Genomic DNA, 22,742 nt, shown 5'->3' on the forward strand with positions numbered 1-22,742 from the left:
AAGTCCACAACGACCCCATTCCCGCCATGTACACTTCGTCGAACATCAGCAATCGGGAAACGAGGGGTAACTGGAGATGAGGGCCAATCTTCAGTTCAACTGTCAGCGGCCCATAGCAACAATACAGTCACATCTGTGGACACCACACGCTGGACACCTTACATAAAAGGCCTCGTCGAGGATCAAGAAGTCAGTATTTTCCTTGACACGGGCGCTGGTTTGTCACTCATCAGTGAGGCCTTACGTCAACGCATCCCTGCACTTAAACATCGCCCCTTACTGAAAAGTTTCCAGGTGGCACACACACTGACAGGACAACAGTTAGACATTTTAGGTTCATTATCTGTTACATTACGTCTGGGGTCACACATATTCAGTATGAACATGTATGTCGTGAGAGACTCTAGACAGGATGCTCTTCTTGGGTGGGACTTTTTCAAAATGCATGGTGCCTCAATTGACACAGCCTCTGGTGCTTTTATGTTCAAAAATGACAAAATTTCTCTTCTCAGTTCCTCCCAAGCACTGCCTTTTTGCTGTAATGTGTTCCTGCTCTCACAGGTCTCAGTCCCCCCTTTGACAGAGGTTGTTGTTCCTGCCTCTGTAGCATGTACCTCAGAAACAGGAAGTCAGCTCCATGGTTTTCAAGGTATTCTGGAACCACATGTGACCTTTGACAAAGATTTAGCTGTTGCTCGGAGCTTCTCTAATGTCGAAAATGGGCTCACAGTAGTTCATCTGCTTAATCCTACACATCAAGACATTGAGTTGCCCAAACAGACCCATTTAGGTCAGTTCTACTCTGTGCGTGACATGCCTTCTGATTTCTATAAGCCTGTGGACGGTCTTGTAGCTCAGGTTAGCCTGCCAAGCCCTTCATGCCAATTACCTGATATTCACATGGGTACAGACACTCTTACTCCCAATGAGTTAGAGGTAGTTAACTCCCTCCTACAAGAGAACTGCGATGTCTTCAGTACTTCTTCTACTGATCTAGGTAGAACTGATTTGATTAAGCATAGCATACACACATCCTCCACATCCCCTGTGCGTCAGAGAGCATACCGTACATCTCCTATCCTACGAGAGGAAATCCACAAACAAGTAGAGAAACTCCTTGATGCTGACTTAATTGAGCCTAGCCATAGCCCATGGGCCTCCCCAGTGATACTTGTTCGTAAGAAGGATGGGTCTTACAGATTTTGTATTGATTATAGGCGGTTGAACTCGATAACCATTAAAGATGCACATCCCCTGCCACGTGTGGATGACAGTTTAGATGCCCTTTCTGGGGCCACCTTGTTTAGCACTCTAGATTTGTCAAGTGGCTATTGGCAGACTCAAATGGATGATGCTAGTAAAGAAAAAACTGCCTTTACTACGGGAGATTCCCTCTATCAATTTAAGGTCATGCCAATGGGCCTTACCAATGCCCCCCCAACATTTCAGAGGTTGATGGAGCTTGTTCTCCATGGCCTCCATTGGTCTAAGACTCTGATTTATCTTGATGACATCATAGTCTTCAGTAAGACCTTTAAAGATCACATTCATGATCTCTCTGAAGTGTTTGGAAGATTGCGGCAGGCTGGTCTCAAACTCCATCCTCGAAAGTGTCAGTTTTTCAAACAATCTGTACTCTTTCTAGGACATGTGGTTTCAAAGGATGGCATTCAACCTGACCCCAAAGTGACTGAGAAAGTGCTGAATTGGCCTCGTCCAACTACACCTACAGAGGTTAGAGCTTTCATAGGCCTCTGTTCATACTATCGCCGGTTTGTCAGAGACTTTGCGGAAAAAGCAGCCCCTCTACACAATCTGACGAGGAAACATACCAAATTCACATGGAATGAACAATGTGAGGACACATTTCAGTATTTTCGCCATGCTCTGTCTTCCCCTCCCATTCTCACCTACCCTGATTTCAGCAAGTCTTTTATTCTCTATACGGACGCATCTCACCATGCGATTGGTTCCGTACTTGCACAACAGCAACAGGGTGTTGAAAAGGTAGTAGCCTATGCCAGTCATGTGCTAAGCACAACAGAGCGTAACTGGTCCACCTTTGACAGAGAATGGTGGGCTATTGTTTGGTCCGTTAGACATTTCTCACACTACTTACAAGGATGCCCCTTTGTGATTGTTACAGACCATCGTCCCTTGTTAGGGTTAAAGAAAATGCCTATTGATCGAGATCCAACAGGGCGTAGAGCACGTTGGGTATTGGAGCTTGACGTCTACAATTGGGTCATAAAACACAGGAATGGCGTAAAGCACACAAATGCAGATTCACTATCTAGATGCCCGAGTCAAAGTGATACTATTCCTTCTGTTCCCTCAATGTCAGACAAACCAGAACCTTCTGTAGTCACCGCCCCTCTTACCGCTCATGCTGTCATAGACCTTTCTCAGACTTTGTCAGTCGATCTTGAACAGGGTCAAAAAGATGATGTCACACTGAGGACAGTAAGGGAATGGTTGAAGGAAGAAAAGAGACCCCCAGCTTGGGTTCTAAAGAAGGGGTCGACAGAGCTCAAAGTATACTGGCGACAGTTTGATAGACTGCATTTGCAGGATGGAAAAATCTACCGTTTTGCCTGTAACAAACCTAAAGAGTCACCCACTCTTCATGTAGTCATTCCCAGTACAGCTGTCCCCCAGGTGTTACAGTTTTTACATGGTCATTCCACTGTAGGTCACCTTGGTCATAAAAAGACACTTGCAAGGGCCAGGGAGCATTTCTATTGGCCATACATGGCTAGAGACATAGAGAACTACTGCCAACAGTGTGTTTCATGCCAGTCTAGATCTATGCCAGTCCCACATCAAGTAGCTCCCCTACAGACTATTCATGCCAATCATCCTTTTGAAAAGGTAGCAGCTGACATTACTGAGCTTCCTATGACACCATCAGGCCATAGATATGTCCTTGTTCTTCAAGACTATTTCACCAAGTATGTGAATTTGTACCCTATGAAGGACCAAAGAGCTGTAACGGTGGCACACTGTATTTTTGAACAGTATGTCACAGACCATGGTGTTCCTGAATACCTTCATACAGATCAAGGTCGTCAGTTTGAGGCAGATTTAATCAAGGAGTTGTGTTCCAAGTTGGGTGTCACCAAAACTAGGACATCTCCTTATCATCCTGAGGGAGATGGTTTAATTGAAAGATTCAATCGCACCCTGAAAGACCAATTGAGTAAATGTCTGTATCAGCAAACAGAGTCATGGGATACCATGTTGAGGTCAATCCAGTTCTCTTACAATACCAGTGTGCACAGCAGTACTGGATACACCCCCTTTTTCCTTGTTCATGGACGTGAAGCCAGGCTGCCTGTGCATTTACTCTTTCCTTGTCCTACTGAAGCTTCTAGTGCCTCTGCTGGCACCCCAGCAGAGTATGCTACGTCTGTCTACAGGAAGCTGCAGTTTGCATTCAAGTTGCGTCAGGAGAATCAGGAACATGCTCACGCACAGCAAAAAGCTCAATATGACAAAAAGGCCAAATTCACCACGTACAGTGTGGGAGACTTGGTTTGGCTGAATGATCCTGCTCATTCCCGATGTAAACTGGCCCCACGCTGGAAAGGACCCTACATTGTAACACGAACTGTTCAGCCTGCCGATGGTAATTCTGTGCTGTATGCTATTCAGCCAAAAGGTTTTCCTGAAAAGACACCGCAAGTGGTACATCATAATCGTCTTAAAACCTACCTGCCTTCCACATATCAGCTGGGGCGAACAGTATCCGATGCATCGTCTCCCATTGCACAGACTGTGGAAAAGGAAGTATCCCCTAATATTTCTAATTCTTCTACACTTGCTGTCCGAGAGAACTTGCCTTCTGTTGTCTTTACTGGAGAAGTCCCCAATCAGAGTCCAGCTAGGACATTGCTTTTGGGACAGTTACCGCTGAGCTTAACTCAAAACACTGGACAGTTGAATGTTCCTCAGCCTGATAATATGGATTATGTAACCTCAGAAGTAGGCTGTTCTACTGCTGTGGCTCCACGTGCTGTTCTAGACTCTAGACCGTTAGGTCGCAGGCCTGTCAAATTGCCTGCAAAGTTCAAAGACTATGTTGTGAAGTAAAAGAAAAAAAAAAGTTATCCATCCTTTGCTTTATAACTTTTGCTGAAACCCTTGCATGTCTTGGACTACAGACCATTTTGTGTTTATTGAAACTTTTGGTTTTTGGTGCACCAATAATCTGCACATTGCTTTGCCTGGTTTATTAAGGGCATTGTTATTTTCTGTGTTGAAAACGTGGACGTTTCTTTTCCCACGGGGTAACTAATGTGAAGTTTCTTTTGTTTAATATTCATTGTATTCTATTTTCACATCTTTTTGTTAAGGACTTTTATTTTGGTGTTGAGTCCTCAGAGAGAGGATGATGTAATGAGAAGCGGGAGTGCGGGAAAGAAAGAGGGATAGAGAGGGTGCGAGCGAGGAGTGTGGTGTTGCTCTGCTCTCTAATTCTAACACTCTGCTCAATAAAAGTTGTTAGCCGTCAATATTCCAAGTCCATCGTCATTCTTGAGATTAATCCACGGACAGTTAAACCCCACGCCTTACACTAATAACATATGTACCCACCCCCATTTTTTAACAACCGTCAGAGAATCAGTAAACTTTGTGTCCCTTAGGAGCATGCAAGGGGTTCTGTACCATCACTTTATCCCCCTCCTGGAAACAAGGAGTGTAAGCACTCTGCTTTGCATCAATATACTTTTTCATTTTGTGTTGCAGTCATGTAACCCTTTGGCGAACAGTCACGTCAGTTGGTGTGTGCACAGGAGCAGACGGCAAAATAGACAGATTTGTGCACATTTGCCTGCCATAGAGGAGCTGAAAGGGTGAAGCCATGTGCTGAACGGCATAGCAGCCTCACCGGGGCAGGGCAAGAAAAGAAATTTTGGAAAGGCATATTAGCAACATCCATCTTCTTGACAAACAAAGTCACTATTTGTCTAGTCATCACTATTTGGCCCCTGTAAAACTCACTCAGATCTTCTCACTTGACCATTTTTCCTGCTTCCAACACATGAAATTCAAGAAAAAAACACTAAAACTAGACTAAGCTGGTTGGCTGCTCTCAGCTAGTGTAAGCTGGTCTCCCAGCCTGACCATCCAAAGAAGTGTCCAAAAAAACCTCTTCAGCAGGGCTGACCATTCACTTGCTGCTTAATAAATCACACCGTTTGACAGGTGCCATTGTAATGATATAATCAATGTTATTGACTTAACCTATTGTTAACCATGTTGTGGCTAATCAGTGAGTACCTAATATTATCACTGTGGCAAGCAGGACAAGGCTGAGGGCCATGAGAGAGCAGCTCGAGGCTCATCAGTAATCATGCCACCGGCCTCGTGCCGCTCTCTCATGGCCCTCGGCCTCGTCCTGCTCGCCACTATCACATTTGCTTTGATGGCCAATAATTTCTTTTGAGCGTCTCCTCTAGAAACACAGGCAACTAATAATGCCAGATCACATCAAATGTAATGCCAAGGTTGATCCACATTAGGAGACTGTCAAAAGTTCTAAATTACCTCAAAGTAAGAAATATCCACATCTTGCAATCTCAGCTCTTTTGGAGCGAAGTAATCAAGTGCCATGGATGCAAAGCCATGAGATGCAAGCAGGGCAGAGCGGTATTCGACCAAACCACCACCTGCTCCCCACAAGTCCAGCACTCCTGGGTACGGCCCAGGGCCTAGAAACACACAGCAAGTAATTTTTACACACAAGCAATTATCTTGACTTCTTTAACAAAAGATCTAATAGATATTGACCCCTGGAAATACCAGAGAATATGAACCAATGCCAAATTGAACTTAAATAGTTCTGAGTGATTAGAAATCTGTTATTTAATGTGTGTGTGTGTGTGTGTGTGTGTGTGTGTGTGTGTGTGTGTGTGTGTACCTGGAGGTAGGAATAGTGTTCCATGTACTTCTTCCTCACTGATGTTTATCCTTTTCACATCTGGTGCTACATGCCAGCGCTCTATGACACTCGTTGCCAGGGGTGGTTTCTGGCTAAAGCCTTGAGATAGATGCCCATTGTATACTGAAATGTGAACTACCATCGGTGTAAGAACATCCCTCTTGCGTATTCTGGAGTAAAGAGTATGTAGTTAGGTAACAAAAGAGAGTGTCAAACCTCTCAAATAAAAAAGAAACCTGAATTTAAACTTGGTAATAAAAAGCACACACTATCATATTGTTCAAGTCTAATCTACCTGAGTCCTTGTTGACTTCCTGGTACGGGTCTCATGCTCCACAGCAACCCCATTTGCTCTGCTCCTTCATAAGTGCCTCCCAAACTTTCATCTTTGGTCCCTAAGGTATATATAATAGGGCATATCCACATCATGTACTTAATGTCTTGATCATTGTTTGCTCAAGAAATATTCTGTAGAATTCTATATTTGTAGAAATGTGACAGCCCAAAGACTTCCATGCTAAAACATGGTTCCTTCCAAGGTATCCTCCTCATCTACCTAACTGTTGTTTAATGCACTATACAAATAAATGGAAATTGTTGCTGCTAAGGAACAGTAAGTTGAATTAATTTATTGCATAGTTTGGAAAACTGCTGGAAGATCCAGCTAAAACCAGCTTTTCATGCTAAGTTTCTAGCTACTTCAGCTGTTCGTCATTTATGACCATCGGAACACACTACACGACTGTCAGGCTGATTATGAATGCAATTTGGTCATGATGACTGATCATGCCCAAACAGAGCAGGTCTGTTCCAGCCAGGCCCAGTTGCTGTTTACCGTCTGTCTTTAAATTTGTGTAGTGTGCAATGTCTTAAGATAATAATCTCAAAATTTAATGAACCAACCGTTGCCAGTTGTCCTCAAAGATTGTTCTAAACACGTTCAATATTTGCAATTGATGCTGGCATTTCAAGCATCTTTCATCTCTATTTATTTATTTTTGCAAAAAAAAATTTCTTGATTATGCATCTTGTTTTAATGTTTCTTTTATATGATTATTTTAGAAGTTAACATAAAGGCAAGATAACATTTTTTAGGCTATTCATTTTGTTCTGCAAACAAAAAAGTGGAACTGCTTTGTGAATAAATTCAGATTAGGCAGTGATTTCTCTCATTTTAAAAATAATATTATCAAGTATTCTCTCATTTGGATATACCGTCTTATACAAGTTAAACAGAAAAAATAAAATGATAGCTTATTTATATAACTGTACATAAGTTATTGTCTCACGTAGGGGTCAGCAACCTTTTTGTCATAGTGGCATATTTAAGTTTTTGAGTTAAGCAATTTGCCAATCGAATCTTTAATTCCTGCGCTATATGAATGTAGCCGGTGAAGTGGTTATCAGTAAGAGGGCATGTCCAGTCAGGTAATTAGAGGGTTTTTAAGAAGGCACCCGAAAGAAGGCCTCGAGATGGGCTCCGGTCTTATGCATTGAAGCGTGCTGTCCAATAGCTCTTCCATGTTTGTTTTTGCATGGACATGATCTGGGTGAGCAGGTAGGCTAAGTGAATATCGATGGGTTTTTGTTATACATGTTGTAGCTTGTTTTACTACATCAGGGTATTATGCTTAAATGCAGAAGCAAACATTGTGGATGGTTTGCTAGACCACTGGCCATGCCCAATCTTATTTGGTATCGTAAGTTAATCAAGCGTTGATTGCTGTATGGCAGGTAAATGTAGATTTTTTATATAATCTATGTAATCTAATGTATGCAAGTATTCTTTTTTTAAAATATTTCAATGGAATTAAAGTAACAATAGTGTGGTGGTTATTTATGAGTGTGTTGTTAATCGTGTTTTTCTGTTCTGTTTTTTTTTTTTTGGTCACACTTTATATTAAGTGGCTTTAAGCATTATGTACTTACATCGAAAAAATAAGTACAATGTTGTGTGTGGATGTTGTATTGTAAAACAGTTTTGCTGCTATTGAGGTGTGATACGGGTAAGGTTAGGGACAGGTGTGTGTGGTATGGGTAGATTTAAGGGTGGATTAGGTTGTAAGGGAAGGGTCAACAGTGTAATTACAAATGTAATTGCATACATTAATTTCAGCTGTAATTAAGTACAATGTAAAAACATATACGTACACATTAAGTCAATTGTATCAAATTATTAATTTCAATGTAAGTACATAGTACTTAAAGCCACTTAATATAAAGTGGGACCTTTTTTTAAGGTTTAAGTTGATCGCTGTTCCTCGTGTTTTTTTGTTTGTTTCATTCTCTCGGCTGGCTAGTTGTTGTATGTGCGCACTGTATGCCTCCTGCGCAGATAGTTCACCTGGTTGTTGTAAACAGGACTTGTAACTGTTGTAACTCATTGTCAGTTGATTTGGTTCCATAAAGCAAATTTAACAAAGCTCAAGCTCAGTCACTCTGGCAACACAACACACACACACACACACACACACACACACACACACACACACACACACACACACACACACACACACACACACACACACACACACACACACACACACACACACACACACACACACACACACACACATCATACATTTCAAATATTGTTAAAGACAAACTGTCAGTAATAAAATAAGAAAAAACTATACATTTTTGAGCCATAGCACATGTTCAATAGAACAAACATACAAATAAATTAAAAAAAACACTGCTTTTAATTTTTTCAGGGGAAGTCTAACAGTAATTTTCAGGCAAAGAAAATTAATAATCAAATGTTCATCAAAATAATCAAAAGGTTCAATAGTTAACTACCTTAGTAAACATGCACTAAGAATGAACAATAATCCGATGCCTCGGTTCAAATGTCACATCACTAGCTTCAACCAATCGTTACAGAAGAACTCTCCATAACATGAAATAAAACTGAAATATATTTACCCTTTTGTGGAGCTGCTCGTCATTTACTGTGGGCTTTACAGATGAGGAGCCCCGCAAGCTCACAGTATCCTCTAAGCCTCAGCCAATTCACGTCATGCCTACTCTAATGTTGGCAACTCCAGTGCTCACACCGCTCGCCAGTGCATTCACGCCAAAGCCTCATCCTGTTATGGCCTACTCACATCAGTCCTGCCAGCCTGAGCTTCACGAAGAGCCTGAGCTTCAAGTCAGTCCTGCCAAGCCTGCCGAGCCTGAGCTTCACGTCAATAAATATCTATTGCACGTGGGTCCTGCTTCCTCCTATGCTGCAACCAATCGTTACAGTATTTTTATTAACTAAAATTAACAAAGAATTATAAATACTGTAACAAATGCATTGCTCATTGATAGTCCATGTTAGATAATACATTAACTAATGTTTAATTACTGAACCTTATTGTTAAGTGTTACCTTGATTATTTTCGTTGTCCTTTGTTGTTTGATTATCATTAAAACAAAGACAGCAGCAGGTTTATTAGTCTGCTGATACTTTAAGAGCTGCATGTATCCAATATACTGTTACTGTTACAAACTGCTCCAAGACTCAGAAGGTTGGAGATCCAAACGCAGCTTTTATTAAAGGCACAATCCAGACACATAGTCCAATGTACAGGCAACAGCTCAAAAAACAGCAGGCAGTTCAAACAAACACACAAAGCTGGGAACAAAGCCAAACATGTAATCCAAAGGGAGGCAGAGAGACCAAAAACCGAGACACATAAAACCAGAGAAAACGCTCAGAAATACAGAGTAATAACATACAAAACCCTGCAGTGCGAGAAAGAATGAAATAGGCTTATATAGACAGGGCTAATAAGTGTAATTACAAACACCTGAAAACAATCATGGCTGTTGAACCGGGGCAAAGAACTATGGAAAATGGAGTCTTTTATAGTGTGGTAATAGTCTGGGATGGAGTGCCCTCTGGTGTTAATCACGTGCACTCTCACTGGTGATTGTAACATAGCCCCCCTCCTAAGGATCGGCTTCCGGATACTCCTATCACGGCTAGAAAAGTCCAGGGGGGAGGCAGAGCGGAGGCGGAACAGTGGGCGGGATGGAGGGCCAGGTCCATGAAGTGGAAGAGGGCTTGCGGACAGAGGCAGAGCAGGCAGACAGGGAGGAGCAAGCCAGGCAGTTCATGTACGACCTCTTCGGTTGTGTCGAGGCAGACAGGAAGATCAGGTACAACCTCTGTGGTCTCATCAGGGCAGACAGGGAACTCAGGGACGACCTCTGTGGTCATATCAGGGCAGACAGAGAACTCAGGGGTGACCTCTGTGGTCAAATCAAGGCAGACAGGAAGTTAATAGATTACGAGGCTGGGTTCTGGGACTGGAGCGAACTCTGGAGTGGACTCATGGACTGAGGTGGACTCTGAAGCAAACTCATGGGCTGGATCGGGCTCTGGATTACACCTTCAACTGAAGCGCAGTGCACAGCCCAAACACACCAAATAGCCATCGCTTATGCTTATGACAACCGGGAACACAGATGTGACGTCCATGACGGTTGAAGACTTTAACTTGCCGTTCATGATGGCTGGAGTTTCTGGCAAAATGTCTGTGACAGCTGAGGCTCTGGTAAGGCGGCCATATCTTGAAGAGGCTCTTAAGTGGCAGCCATGATGGGAAGAGGCTCTGACATGGTGGCCATCTTGTTTGAAGGCACAAGCGTAGTGGCCATCTTGTCTGAAGACAAAGGCATAGCGGGCATCTTGTCTGAGGTTTCTGGTTTGGCGGCCATGTTGTAAACTGGCTCTGGTGGAGGAACTACAGGACGGGAAGGTACACAAAGCTTGGGGCTAGCAACATTTAGAACTGGACATGCTGGTGATTGTGGTGGACCAAGCTCCTTGGCCACTGGAGCATGATGTATGGTGCCCTCCCCCAAAAAAGGTTTAGGGAAATTGGCTTTTAGGGAAAATTAGGGAAAATAAGGTTTAGGGAAAATTATATATATATATATATATCAGTGGGTGGGGATTTATTTAAGACTGCAAGGGAAGCTCGGCTTCCCATATGTACTATTGTGTAAAGATTTTATTGACAAAAAATGCGTTAGAACACGTTCATCTCTAAGACGAGTTCGTTCAGAATCAACTCCATATTGCAGGTCGGCTGACTCGATTTCCTTCTCATACATTCCCGTAGTGTCACAGTGCCCTGTTGAAGCCTTGTGTCCATTGACTTCATTGGGGCTGCTTTGAACAGTTTTTTTCAGTGTTTCGAAACTAGACGGTCATTGGATAAATGCTGCGATTATGTCCCGCCCACGGACGCTCAGCGTATCTGGGGTGAATGGAGGAGTGGGCTGGCCTGGACTCCGGGCTTCTGCGTGATGATTGGAGGGTCTGTAGAAAGACTGCATCTCCTTTTGATTGACAGCGATTTTGTACTATAAAAAGTTACTGACGCTGAAGCTATTCGAACTCAGTCCCATCACGGATGTTGCAGGTGTAGTCAAAAGACAAACTGCTGCAACCTATTTCCTGGTATTTCCTTGGCGAAATTACTAGCCAATTTTCATCATACATTTCACACAATTTTACACCACATTCCTTGTTTCAGTTTAACCTAATTCCCACATTTCCTCCGTCGAGTTTAATATATATTTTTTATATTGTTTGTTCATTCATTCATTCATTCCTACATGCAGTGTATATACATATATATTTAAGTATAAATGAATGAACAATTTTTATGACGTAGGCCGAAAATGAGCTTCCTCTCTTTGAAAGACCAGCAGCCGCCACTGATATACACTCACCTAAAGGATTATTAGGAACACCTGTTCAATTTCTCATTAATGCAATTATCTAATCAACCAATGACATACCAAAATTGGACAGTTGAAGACTGGAAAAATGTTGCCTGGTCTGATGAGTCTCAATTTCTGTTGAGACATTCAAATGGTAGAGTTCAAATTTGGCGTAAACAGAATGAGAACATGGATCCATCATGCCTTGTTACCACAGTGCAGGCTGGTGGTGGTGGTGTAATGGTGTGGGGGATGTTTTCTTGTCACACTTTAGGCCCCTTAGTGCCAATTGGGCATAGTTTAAATGTCACAGGCTACCTGAGCATTGTTTCTGACCATGTCCATCCCTTTATGGCCACCATGTACCCACCCTCTGATGGCTACTTCCAGCAGAATAATGCACCATGTCACAAAGCTCGAATCATTTCAAATTGGTTTCATGAACATGACAATGAGTTCTCTGTACTAAAATGGCCCCCACAGTCACCAGATCTCAACCCAATAGAGCATCTTTGGGATGTGGTGGAACGGGAGTTTTGTGTCCTGGATGTGCATCCCACAAATCTCCATCAACTGCAAGATGCTATCCTATCAATATGGGCCAACATTTCTAAAGAATGCTTTCAGCACCTTGTTGAATCAATGCCACGTAGAATTAAGGCAGTTCTGAAGGCGAAAGGGGGTCAAACACAGTATTAGTATGGTGTTCCTAATATTCCTCTAGGTGAGTGTGTATATATATCTATGCATATCTATCTAAATGCATGCCTGGTGACAGGAATGTGCATGGCCTGCCGGCCCATTCACCCCCTGTTCTTTTACTGTACATCCAATGGGTAATTGGAAAAAAAGGGGGGTCGCAGGGAAGGGCGAAGAAGACCCCACCCCTAAAATAGAATGTGCAACCGAGATTCTGGTGACATCCAGCCGGTAGTAACGCACAAAGGTATGAGGAGAAGCCCAACTGACAGCAGAGCAGATGTCCTGCAGGGACACTCCCCTAAACAAAGCCCAAGAGGTGGCTAAGTCCCTCGTGGAAAGAGCTTTGATGTCCCCAGTGGGCTGCACTCCCTTTGATTCATATGCCAAAGCTATAGCATCCACAAGCCAATGTGAGAGGCGTTGCTTAGATATGGGACTTCGTCTGTGGCGGGGCACCCATGAAATAAAGAGCTGGTCGCTCTTCTGGAAAGCGCTGGTCCTGGCCATATATGTCTGTAAGGCACAGACAGGACACAGAGCATTCAGCCTTTGACCCTCCGTGGAGGGAAAAGGTGGAGGGTGAAAAGTGGACAGCTCTAACTCCTCCGATGTGACTGCCTGGAAGCATTTAGGCATGAAAGCCGGATTAGGCTTAAAGGAAACCTTATCTCCAATAAGAGAGAATTTAGTGCACAAGGAATGAGCCAAGAGTGCATGTAGCTCACTGACACGTTTCGCTGACGCCAAGACCAAGAGCAAAGCTGGCTTAAAAAAAAGCAGCTTTAGGGAAATACTTTTTGGATATTTGGATATTGAGACAGAGCCTCCAGCACCACGAAGAGGTCCCACTCAGGAAGAGTTCTCCTGATGACTGGCAAAAAGCGGCAGGCACCCTTCATAAATCTGTGGATTAGAGGGTGCTGCCCGACTGTTGAGCCTTCAAAGCCCATCTGACTGGCAGAAATCGCAGCCAGGTAGACCTTAATTGTGGAAAAAGACCTCCCTTTTTCCATGAGGGTTTGAAGGAAACACAAAATATCAGGAACTGAGAACTGAAATGATGTGAGACCACGTCCATCACACCACCCTTCAAACACTTGCCACTTACAACCATATAAGGACCGTGTAGACATTCTGTATAGTAGCAATCACACGCGGTGAAAGCCTCAGTGTGCTTAGGTTCGTCCTCTCATGGGCCAGGCTCAGAGAGCCACCCTGTCCAGGTGTGGGTGATAAATCTCCCTGTTCGCTTGGGACAATAGGTCTTTATGGAGGGGGAGGCACCACGGCTGGGCATATAAGAGAGGGATTATCTCCGCCAACCATGGTGCTTTGGGATTGGGTGCTATCAGAATGAGACAGGCCCTCCTCTTTCACCCTGGCCAGTGTGGGAATTATCAGGCACAGGGGTGGAAAAGCATACAGCAGCACTTCGGGCATGGGTGGGCCAGAGCATCTACCCCGAGGGGTGCGTCCACGTCCTTTAGCGAGAACATTGCACAATGGTAGTTTCCATGCGAGGAAAATAGATCTACGGTTGCCTGTCCGAATCTCATCCATATCATGTACACTATCTGAGGCTGGAGGCATCAATCTCCTGAGAGTGGGTTACCCCTCGATAGAAGGTCCGCATCTTTTTTCAGAATGCCTGGAACGAGAGTATCGCGTAACGACAGGAAACCCCATCTGCTCCATACCAAGAGCTTGTGAGCTAGAGCGTGAAAATTCGTCGAGTGCACGCGCAACCCTGACAATTGTTGTAAGCCACTGCTGTGGTACTGTCGCAGCGTACGAACACATGATGTCCTAGCAGGCGAGGCAGAAAATAATTCAGAGCTTTCCAGATGGTCAAAAGTGTGATGTGTGTGAGCACACAGCAGGTGTCCTGCAACACTATCTCCTTCGATTCTGCTATGATAAGCCAATCGTCTATGTATGTCAAAATCTGCAGACCTGACAGTCAGGAGAGCTAAGCCCGCCTTCGCACACAGACAAAACGTCTGAAGGCTTAATGAGGACTTTGCATTCGTAACGTGCCTTGATAGGCAAAACGATTAAACTTCCTGTGTGGCGGATAAATGCTTATGTTAAAAAAAAGAATCTTTCAGATCGACTGATGTGGACCAGTCGTTCCGTTTTAAGGAGCGCCTATTATGCCCCTTTTTACAATATGTAATATTGGTTTCGGGTGTCCCCAGAATGTATTTGTGAAGTTTCAGCACAAAATACCCCACAGTTATTTTATTATAACCATTTAAAAAATGTCATTTTTGGGGCCTGTTTTAAAAAGAGCTGTTTTGGTGTGTACCACCTTAAATGTAAATGAGCTGCATATCCCCGCCCTGCCTTTGGATGAGGGTGTAACTTGCATTGGCTACCTATGGCAATAAACAGTCGGTAGAAGCAGAATGGCTGAGAGTAGAGACCCGCTGTTTTGTATGGCATTCAGCCGTACATGTTTGAACCGGAATCAGACCCAGATGATGAAGAGACTCCAGCAGAAGAAACACAAATGAGAATGGACCAGGATGTCTCGGAATGGTTGTTTGATACATTTATGTACTTACAGAGTTGTAAACGCATCCCTTGGATGTGCAACACACACACAGACACACACAAGCTGTGATAACGTTGGCACAATTTTTTAAAACTACAAACACACTGTGATAACATTTGCTACGTACAAACGAAATTACATTTATGCGAGGGACCTGTTGCGTTTGTTTACATTACTTGTCGTACAGGTGCTTATGTGGCAAATGTGAGAAGATGGCTACAGAACAAGAAAATATATGCTGCAGGGAGATAGAACAGGTATTAATTTATTTACATTTGTAATTGTTGCAAAAAATAATATGTGACATAAAACTGTCTGGCGCTATTTGTTTAATGCAAACAAGGTTTAAATTATATACACAGACATCCTACGACAACGACAACAACTTTAGACGCATTTGTTGTTGAATTGGCTGACATCGACTGAAATGACTATTTGCTCAAAAATCATAAAATACACTTACTTCTACTGGAGGTGACGTTGGATCGTGAACAGTAGGCAACGATCCACACTTGAGGATTAACTTTGAAGCAAGACCTGCTTTGAATTGACCCTCATTCACAAAACAGTCACTCAGAAAATGATTCACGCAAACATAAACGTATTTGGGAAGTTTAAGTGGCACCTTTCCTTCGTAAATAAAATCCATCCACTGCGTTTTCAGTGGCTCTGATGTCGGAAGTAAGTGAAAACTACTATGAACATTATTACATCCCACATCAGAACAGTTATGTTTCTTAGGAGATATTTTTGATACGGCAGTACAAATCGTCAGAACACTGGCTTTCGTTGAAACAATGGAGGCTGGTGTACAGATCACCGAGGGCGGGGTCTATGCCAAAACCACAGTGTCAATCAAACCACGTCGGTGGGGCTTGCTCAATTCTACGTCACATTGAGCCGAAACTTAGAACAGCTCGTTCTGACACAGTGCTTATGATTTATTGAGATTGTAAAAAAAACACTGGGTGGATTTTTATCATTCTAGGGTGGTTTTGCTCACACAGTGCCAACACACCTTTATGTTCAAACACCATGTAAAAGTGAATTTTGCATAATAGGTGCCCTTTAACACTCAGAGATCCAAAATAGGGTTGAGAGATCCGTCCTTCTTTGGAACCAGGAAATACAGGTAAATAAATCCCTGATTTATCAGATTGGGGGGCACCACCTGAATCGCTCCCTTGTTTAGAAGGGAAGAGATTACTTCTCTCAGAATGTGAGCGGCGCTCTCCTACGTGTGTGAAGAGAAAACGCCGTTGAAATGCGTTTTTTTTCTTCCACAAACTGCAGTCTGTAGCCCTGCATTATTGTACGTATCACCCACTCGGGAGCCAAACAGTTCACCAAACTGACTCGTAAAGGCCGATTTATACTTCTGCGTTGGACCTACGCCTGAGTCTCTACGCTATAGACTACGCGTTGGTTTTCATTTATACTTCTGCGTCGTTGTCCGCGTTGACGCGAAATTACACATGCAGAGGGAGCATGTGAAACCCAAGGGAGGGGTTCTAGCAGACCAATCACAGCGCTTGCGTCTGCGTAGAATTGACGCGTTGCTACATTTTGCGAGAGGTGCACGTCAGGGTACGGGTATGCGCGCTACACAGCCTACGACGTAGCTACGGCGTGAGTTGGACGCAGAAGTATAAATTGGGCTTAACTCGCAAGTGTTCCCACCCGTGCTGATCTGCTAAGCTGGCTCATTTGTGACGCAATGGCACCCTCTAGTGGACGAACTAGGGACGGCATGCAGGGGTTTAGAGAGATGCGCTCTCGAGAAAAATTCTCTCTCTGCAGAAAGGTTCTCTCTTATAGATGAATTCATTTGATTCGTTTGTTTTGATATGTGTGTTGTGTTACGTGTGTTTTGTGTTGAGGAACACAGTGGCAGAAGCCTTTATAATCTCAGGATTATTCCTCACAGCCTCGCAAAACGACATAGTACATTCATCTAATTAAACTTGTCGTGTTTTATCGTGTTGATGTGGGCGTTGACACGTTTGCATGTCTTGCCTCAGATCATTTGCGTTTGAATAGCGCGCGCTCTCCGTGTGGGCGTGTCACATTAGCAGAATAATGAGCTGCCAGAACGATAATGAGAACGACTGACTGGGCCACCTTCCTGGGTGGGCATAACTTGAAGGCATCTTCCTCCTCCTTGTCGTTGCATCGTTGCTGCATTAATGCGACAGTGGGGCCAAAGAGAGCCTTCACTGTAAGGGAGACCCAACAGGTTAAGCCAGAGCACACACTCTCCCACAACAGAAAACGCCATCGAGCGCTCGCAGGTTTGGACGGCCTGACGGGCATTACGGAGGACAAGGTCATTAACAGTTAGAACCTCCTTCCACAGGGTTGGTGAGGGGGTTCCTTTGTCCAACAGTTTCCCTAAATCCTCCAGAATCTCCGCCTGGTAAGTGGAGAGGAGGGAGAGACATTAAGGGCCCTGACAGCCAAGGCAGAGGACTTATTAGCACTGAGTGCTCCTTCACTGAGGCAGAAAAGCGGTCCATCTTGTTGGGCTTCGGGGGAACGAGCAGGCTGGGGTTAAGGTGCCTAGTGATAGAAGGCTCGATGGCGGGGGATCAGCCATGCCGAGAGCCGAGGACATTTACCTCGAGGCCCGCGTGACCGTGTTTTAAATTGAGCGGGTCGCACCAGTTGTTTCTCATGAGGTTTGCGCACGCTGAGAGGATGGGAAGAGAGTATTTTTCCTCGGGCCAGGAGAGGGTCCCAGCAGCTTCCCATCGTAAATGTCCCTTTCCTGGTCGGTGGCGCCCTGAGGAGCCGGCCACTCAGTGTTGAGGCGAGCGGCTGCTCACTCACACACGTCCAGGATAGAGGATTGACTGGGGTAAGGCCGCGGGGGCGTAGGCCTGTCACAATAGTCAATAAATCAATTAATCGCACAATACAAAAAATGAGCTCGATAATATTTCCAGCCACGATAATTTACATTTTCATGCTTGTTTGTTTTCCTCGTCTCTTTCTCTCTCTACCAAAGAGACTGGATGACAACTCTTGGTGAACCCTCTTGTCAGTTGCATGGTCTTTTGTGTGCGGTGCTTGTCAGTCACATGGCTGGGTTTCCCATACGTTCATTTATTTGTGGCGGCCCGCCACAATATCAACGCTGACCGCCACACATTGATTTTCGAATGTTTTTTTTATTATTATTGTTTTTTTTACTAAGCTTATTTAAAATTGTATTTGATTGGAGAGCGCCATAGCGCATTCACTCTACCTCTCGCACATCCCTCTCTCTCTCTCTCTCTCACCCACTCACACCTCTCGCACTCTCTCTCCCTCACTCACTCGCTTGGTGGACATAGACTGCAATTCACTTTTGCTTTATTTGAACAAAGCTTTATGCTTGCGAAATTATTTTTCAAACGTTTTTTTACATATGGCCTGTTGAGGCTTTTTTGTTTGTTTGTTTGTTTGTTTGTTTGTTTACAAAGATCCTAACTGGCAGTTTTGCCTGTTATGGAATGTATCACTATTTATGTCTAAGCCTAATGTTTAATATTTTTTGAAGTGCAATTTTGTTTACATCCATTTTATTTATTGTTTTTTGTATTTATTTAAGTGTATTTTTTGTTAACAGAGACTGAGAGTCCATTGCTTTTATTGTTTTTGGTTGTTTTGTTCATTTATTGCGGATATTTTTAAAATGTTTTCCGTTTTCAGTGTTAAATAGTCTTTAGAAATAAAAGTTTATTGATCTTTGAAAAGGTGTACCTGCATTATTATGTCATTATCATTATTTTAGATGAAAATGGTCTCAGTACGACAATATTATTGTTAATCATCAATATTATCGTTTATCGCAATAATTTCTTGGACAATTTATCGTCCAGCAAAATTTGTTATCGTGACAGGCCTAGGCGTTAGCCTGGGGAACACCAGAGGGAGGGATGGCCTCCTCGCCTTCTGAGACCCCGAGAAGGCCCGTGTCGTCCTCGTTGCCGGACGGGTAGTTTCCCGTGAAGATGTCATCTTCTGGGAATGCAGGATTGGGCTCAGCCCAGTTGAGGGACGTTGTGCCCTGGGAAGCCCCCGGTATCGTATCGTCGTCACCGTGTAATTCTCTGGGTTCTCCAAAGCCTCTTCTGTGTGCTTGATGCCCAAGAAAACCACGTAAAACAGGTGAAGGTCTTTTGCGGCTATCAGCTCACCACCCGTGGCCGGGCAGGCCCGTGATAGGCTGTCCCCGGGAGAAGCGGCAGATTTGGAAAGCGACATACCGCGAAAAAACTGAGAGAAATCTGTGGGCGGCTCAGGATGCAAACCCAGCTAAACTGGCTGAATAAAAAAGTCACGTCTGGTGGAGGCTGATCTGGCGATATGTCCTCCTGAAGACACGCAATTGAGCAGTGTAAATCTTACATTTATATAGCGCTTTTCTGGGTACTCAAAGCGCTTTACATGGAAGGGGGAATCTCTTCAACCACCACCAATGTTTAGCATCCACCTGGATGATGTGACGGCAGCCATATTACGCCAGAAGGCCCACCACACACCAGCTTATTACTGGAGAGGAGACAGAGTGATGATGTCAATCAGTATATCGGGATGATTAGGAGGCTATGATGGACAGAGGCCAAGTGGCAAATTTGGCCAGGATGCCAGGGTTACACCAATTTTTAATGACCAATGAGAGCCAGAACCTCGGTTTAACGTCTCATCCAAAGGACGGTGCTCTTTGACAGTGTAGTGTTCCCGTCACTATAATGGGGTGTTAAGACCCACACAGACTACAGGGTGAGAACCCCCTGCTGGCCTCACTAACACCTCTTCCAGCAGCAACCTGGTTTTCTCAGGTGGTCTCCCATCCAGGTACTAACCAGGCTCAGCCCTGCTTAAGCCTAGTTCACACTACATGATTTTAAGCCTGATTTAAGCCCGATTTGCAAATCGTTGAGCTCGCCGACAGGTCAGGGTGTTATCGCGTGCAAATCGCGGAGGATTAGCGGGCGATGAACGCTCGCCAATCTGTTAGTATGAAAGAGCCAACAACGCATCAAAGACCCTCGCAGACGCCTCGCAGACGCGTCGCCGAGCCTACAAAAATATCTAGCATGCTAGATATCCAGAGCTGTCGCACGACTCAATCTCACTGATGTCATGAGCAACAGCCAATCACAGCAAGGCATGAGTTGAGGTCACCGGGTAAATACGTGATTTTTGCTGTCAGCTAAACATAAACATGCAGCTACATGTCCGATATAAACATACTGTACTCACCTCCAACTCTCTCTGTAGCACAGACCTGCTCTTCCCGTTTGCAGATCCACTCTTTCGCCCATACTCTCTTATTTTTAATTTTTTTGCGTTTTTTTCTCAGAGCAAATGATCGCGCAAACAGTTTGCAGCACTGGTTTCTGTCTGACGTCCATATTCGCGTGTTGTGTTGTTCTTCGCTGTGTATTGGCGCGCGTGTTGTTTCGCGTCAAGATAGACATTAGACAGATAGATTTGTAGACTAGATAGAATCATTGGGTGACAGAGTTGTTGTCAACTCGTGTAGTGCGTTACCTCCTGTTGCGGATCAATCACGCTGTGTCGTGTGGTGTGAACAGCTCAACAACTTGAACTCTCCTGATTTCTCAGAAAGCAAGTCATGTAGTGTGAACGCACAGTTCAGCCCGACGTTTTAAAATCATGTAGTGTGAACTAGGCTTTAGCTTCAGTGGGCAACCAGTCTTGGGCTACAGGGTGATATGGCTGCTGGTGAGATCGCGAGAAGCGATTGTCAACTGGAGAACAGCAGTGCTTGCAGGTGTTATATTCCCCCCAGGCAGTGTTGGGAAGGATACTTTCAAAACGTATTTCGTTACAGAATACAGAATACATGCCCAAAAATGTAATTTGTAACGTATTCCGTTACGTTACTCAATCTGAGTAACGTATTCTGAATACTTGGATTACTTCCACATTGAATTGCATTTTATAAGTGTAGGAATGCGGCCATCAAATCCTGCTTGCTAAACAGACCTATTCTGGTGTGTTTTTCTGTTCCAACTGGCTGAATGTGTTAGGCCCATGTCTCCCTGAAAGTGCAATATATTATAATTTGCTATAGAAGAACAAAGACTATGTATGTTGCGGTCACCGATGCGGTGATGAGGTGGTGACGCGTTCATGTAACATGTAAAGGTGGCGCTGCCAATAAAGCACCTAAAAGCTGTCACAAAGAACCGGCAAAAGTAGCCTAATGACTGAATATGTTAGTGTCGGCTGCAAAGATGAAGTTGACGATGCTGACTCGCGATCTTCGCAGCAGCCTAGTGAACACGCCGGAGAGAAATGCACATTTCATACGGATTACATAAACAGAGAGCAGTCTGTTTTCTTTCGTTTTGAATTGTTCTGTTTAAAAGTAGACATGTCTGTGAGGCAAGTAGGCTATAGCCTACCTTATACGCTAAGTTTCGGTTCATCGATGAGACTAGCCCCAGTTCACGCACCGGCGCCTCCGTGCCGTGATATCTATTGTCTGCTATATTTACAACTTATTTATTTATTCCAGGCAATTGGTTGATGAAACATTGATTAAAATTAACATACAATTAATACAAATCGAAATTCACTTTAAAGAAAGGCTTTGTGCATCTGTTTGATGTCTCTGTGAAAGTTTTAAAGCAGTCTCTTAGTGCCACTTTCAGAGTGGTCACGTCCGTAACATTGTTTTTTCCTCATAAATGCTAACAAGAAAAATAAAATAAAATAAAATGATTATTTTATGTTCTGTGGAGAGCCAACCCTTCTTCATCCGGTCGGTATTACTTTTGCTTTGCGCAGTAGCCTAATTCACAGAAGTAGCCTACTAAAAAATATTTGGCCTAAAAGTTAAATATTTTTTGTGTCACGCATGTTTATTTCCCTCATATTAAATATAAAACGCATGTGTAGACAGATTTTTTCTAATGTGTGGACTCCTTTACTAAGGGTGTATGGATATACAAACAGAAGTTTCGATATATTCGTATTAAATCCATTTTCTGAGAATTTATATTTCAAGTTTTGACTGCAAATGTCACGTCCAACGCAATTGCTAAATTTTAAATAATTATTCCGCAACTAGTTTTGTGGTGTAGGTCTACGTATTTTATAGCCTAATGTTAACTTCAAACAATACTAATAGTAATTTAAAGATGTGTTAGCATTGGATCTGGACGGGAAGGATAACTCTGGGAGTTGGAAGGAGTGTGTCGCGATTCTGCCTTCTCACACCAGACACAGGTTCATGGATCTGAGTGTCGCGATTTCGGTTCCATATCGCATATCGTTACAGCCCTGTAGCTAGTAGCCTACCTGATACAACTATAAAACAGCAAGGTGACCAGTAAAACTACAGCAGACGACTACCCTTGGCTAATAAAAAAAAAACGTATATTTAATAACTATTAAAAACTAATAACTTATAAACAGTTATATTTGTTCTCCTTTCTCTTTCTTTAATGTGAAATGCTGTTTGAATTTCCAAATTAGAAACGCATTCTTGCCCTGGGTCTGTTGTTCCGGCTCCATATCTAGCTCCCAGTTCCCTTTCGAAGGGAACTCAACAATACGTCAACGACGTTATGGGGAACGCCTCAGGCGTGACAGGTGTCTGAAATCACTATCAAATCACGTCAATCATATTGACCGGCGACAGCCCGTGAATCATTAGCGTGAATGATTAACGTGCGACCTGGAAGTATAAAGGGGCGCCTTGCAAACATGACAAACCATCTCATCGTCTTCAGGGACTGTTTGTTTGAAACGCTATTCAAGTATACGAAGGTAAGAGAAAGATGAAACGCACAG

The 22,742-nt window shown here is 43.6% G+C and overlaps 1 protein-coding gene across 1 annotated transcript in view; it reads right to left on the reverse strand.

Moving 5' to 3' along the window:
* LOC143741674 (peroxisomal succinyl-coenzyme A thioesterase-like) overlaps window positions 1–22,742 on the reverse strand; it is a 58,319-nt gene that overhangs the window by 27,502 nt on the left and 8,075 nt on the right. Inside the window, exons 3-5 of the mRNA XM_077233978.1 lie at window positions 6,240–6,339; window positions 5,924–6,114; window positions 5,551–5,714 (exon numbers count right to left, since the gene is read on the reverse strand). Of these exons, the coding sequence (XP_077090093.1) occupies window positions 5,551–5,714; window positions 5,924–6,114; window positions 6,240–6,339 (455 nt within the window). The remainder of the gene's footprint in view (window positions 1–5,550; window positions 5,715–5,923; window positions 6,115–6,239; window positions 6,340–22,742) is intronic.

This window comes from Siphateles boraxobius, unplaced genomic scaffold (genome assembly GCF_051911475.1).
Source record: "Siphateles boraxobius isolate OS27281-9 unplaced genomic scaffold, OSU_SipBor_1 19, whole genome shotgun sequence".
Classification (NCBI taxonomy): domain Eukaryota; kingdom Metazoa; phylum Chordata; class Actinopteri; order Cypriniformes; family Leuciscidae; genus Siphateles; species Siphateles boraxobius.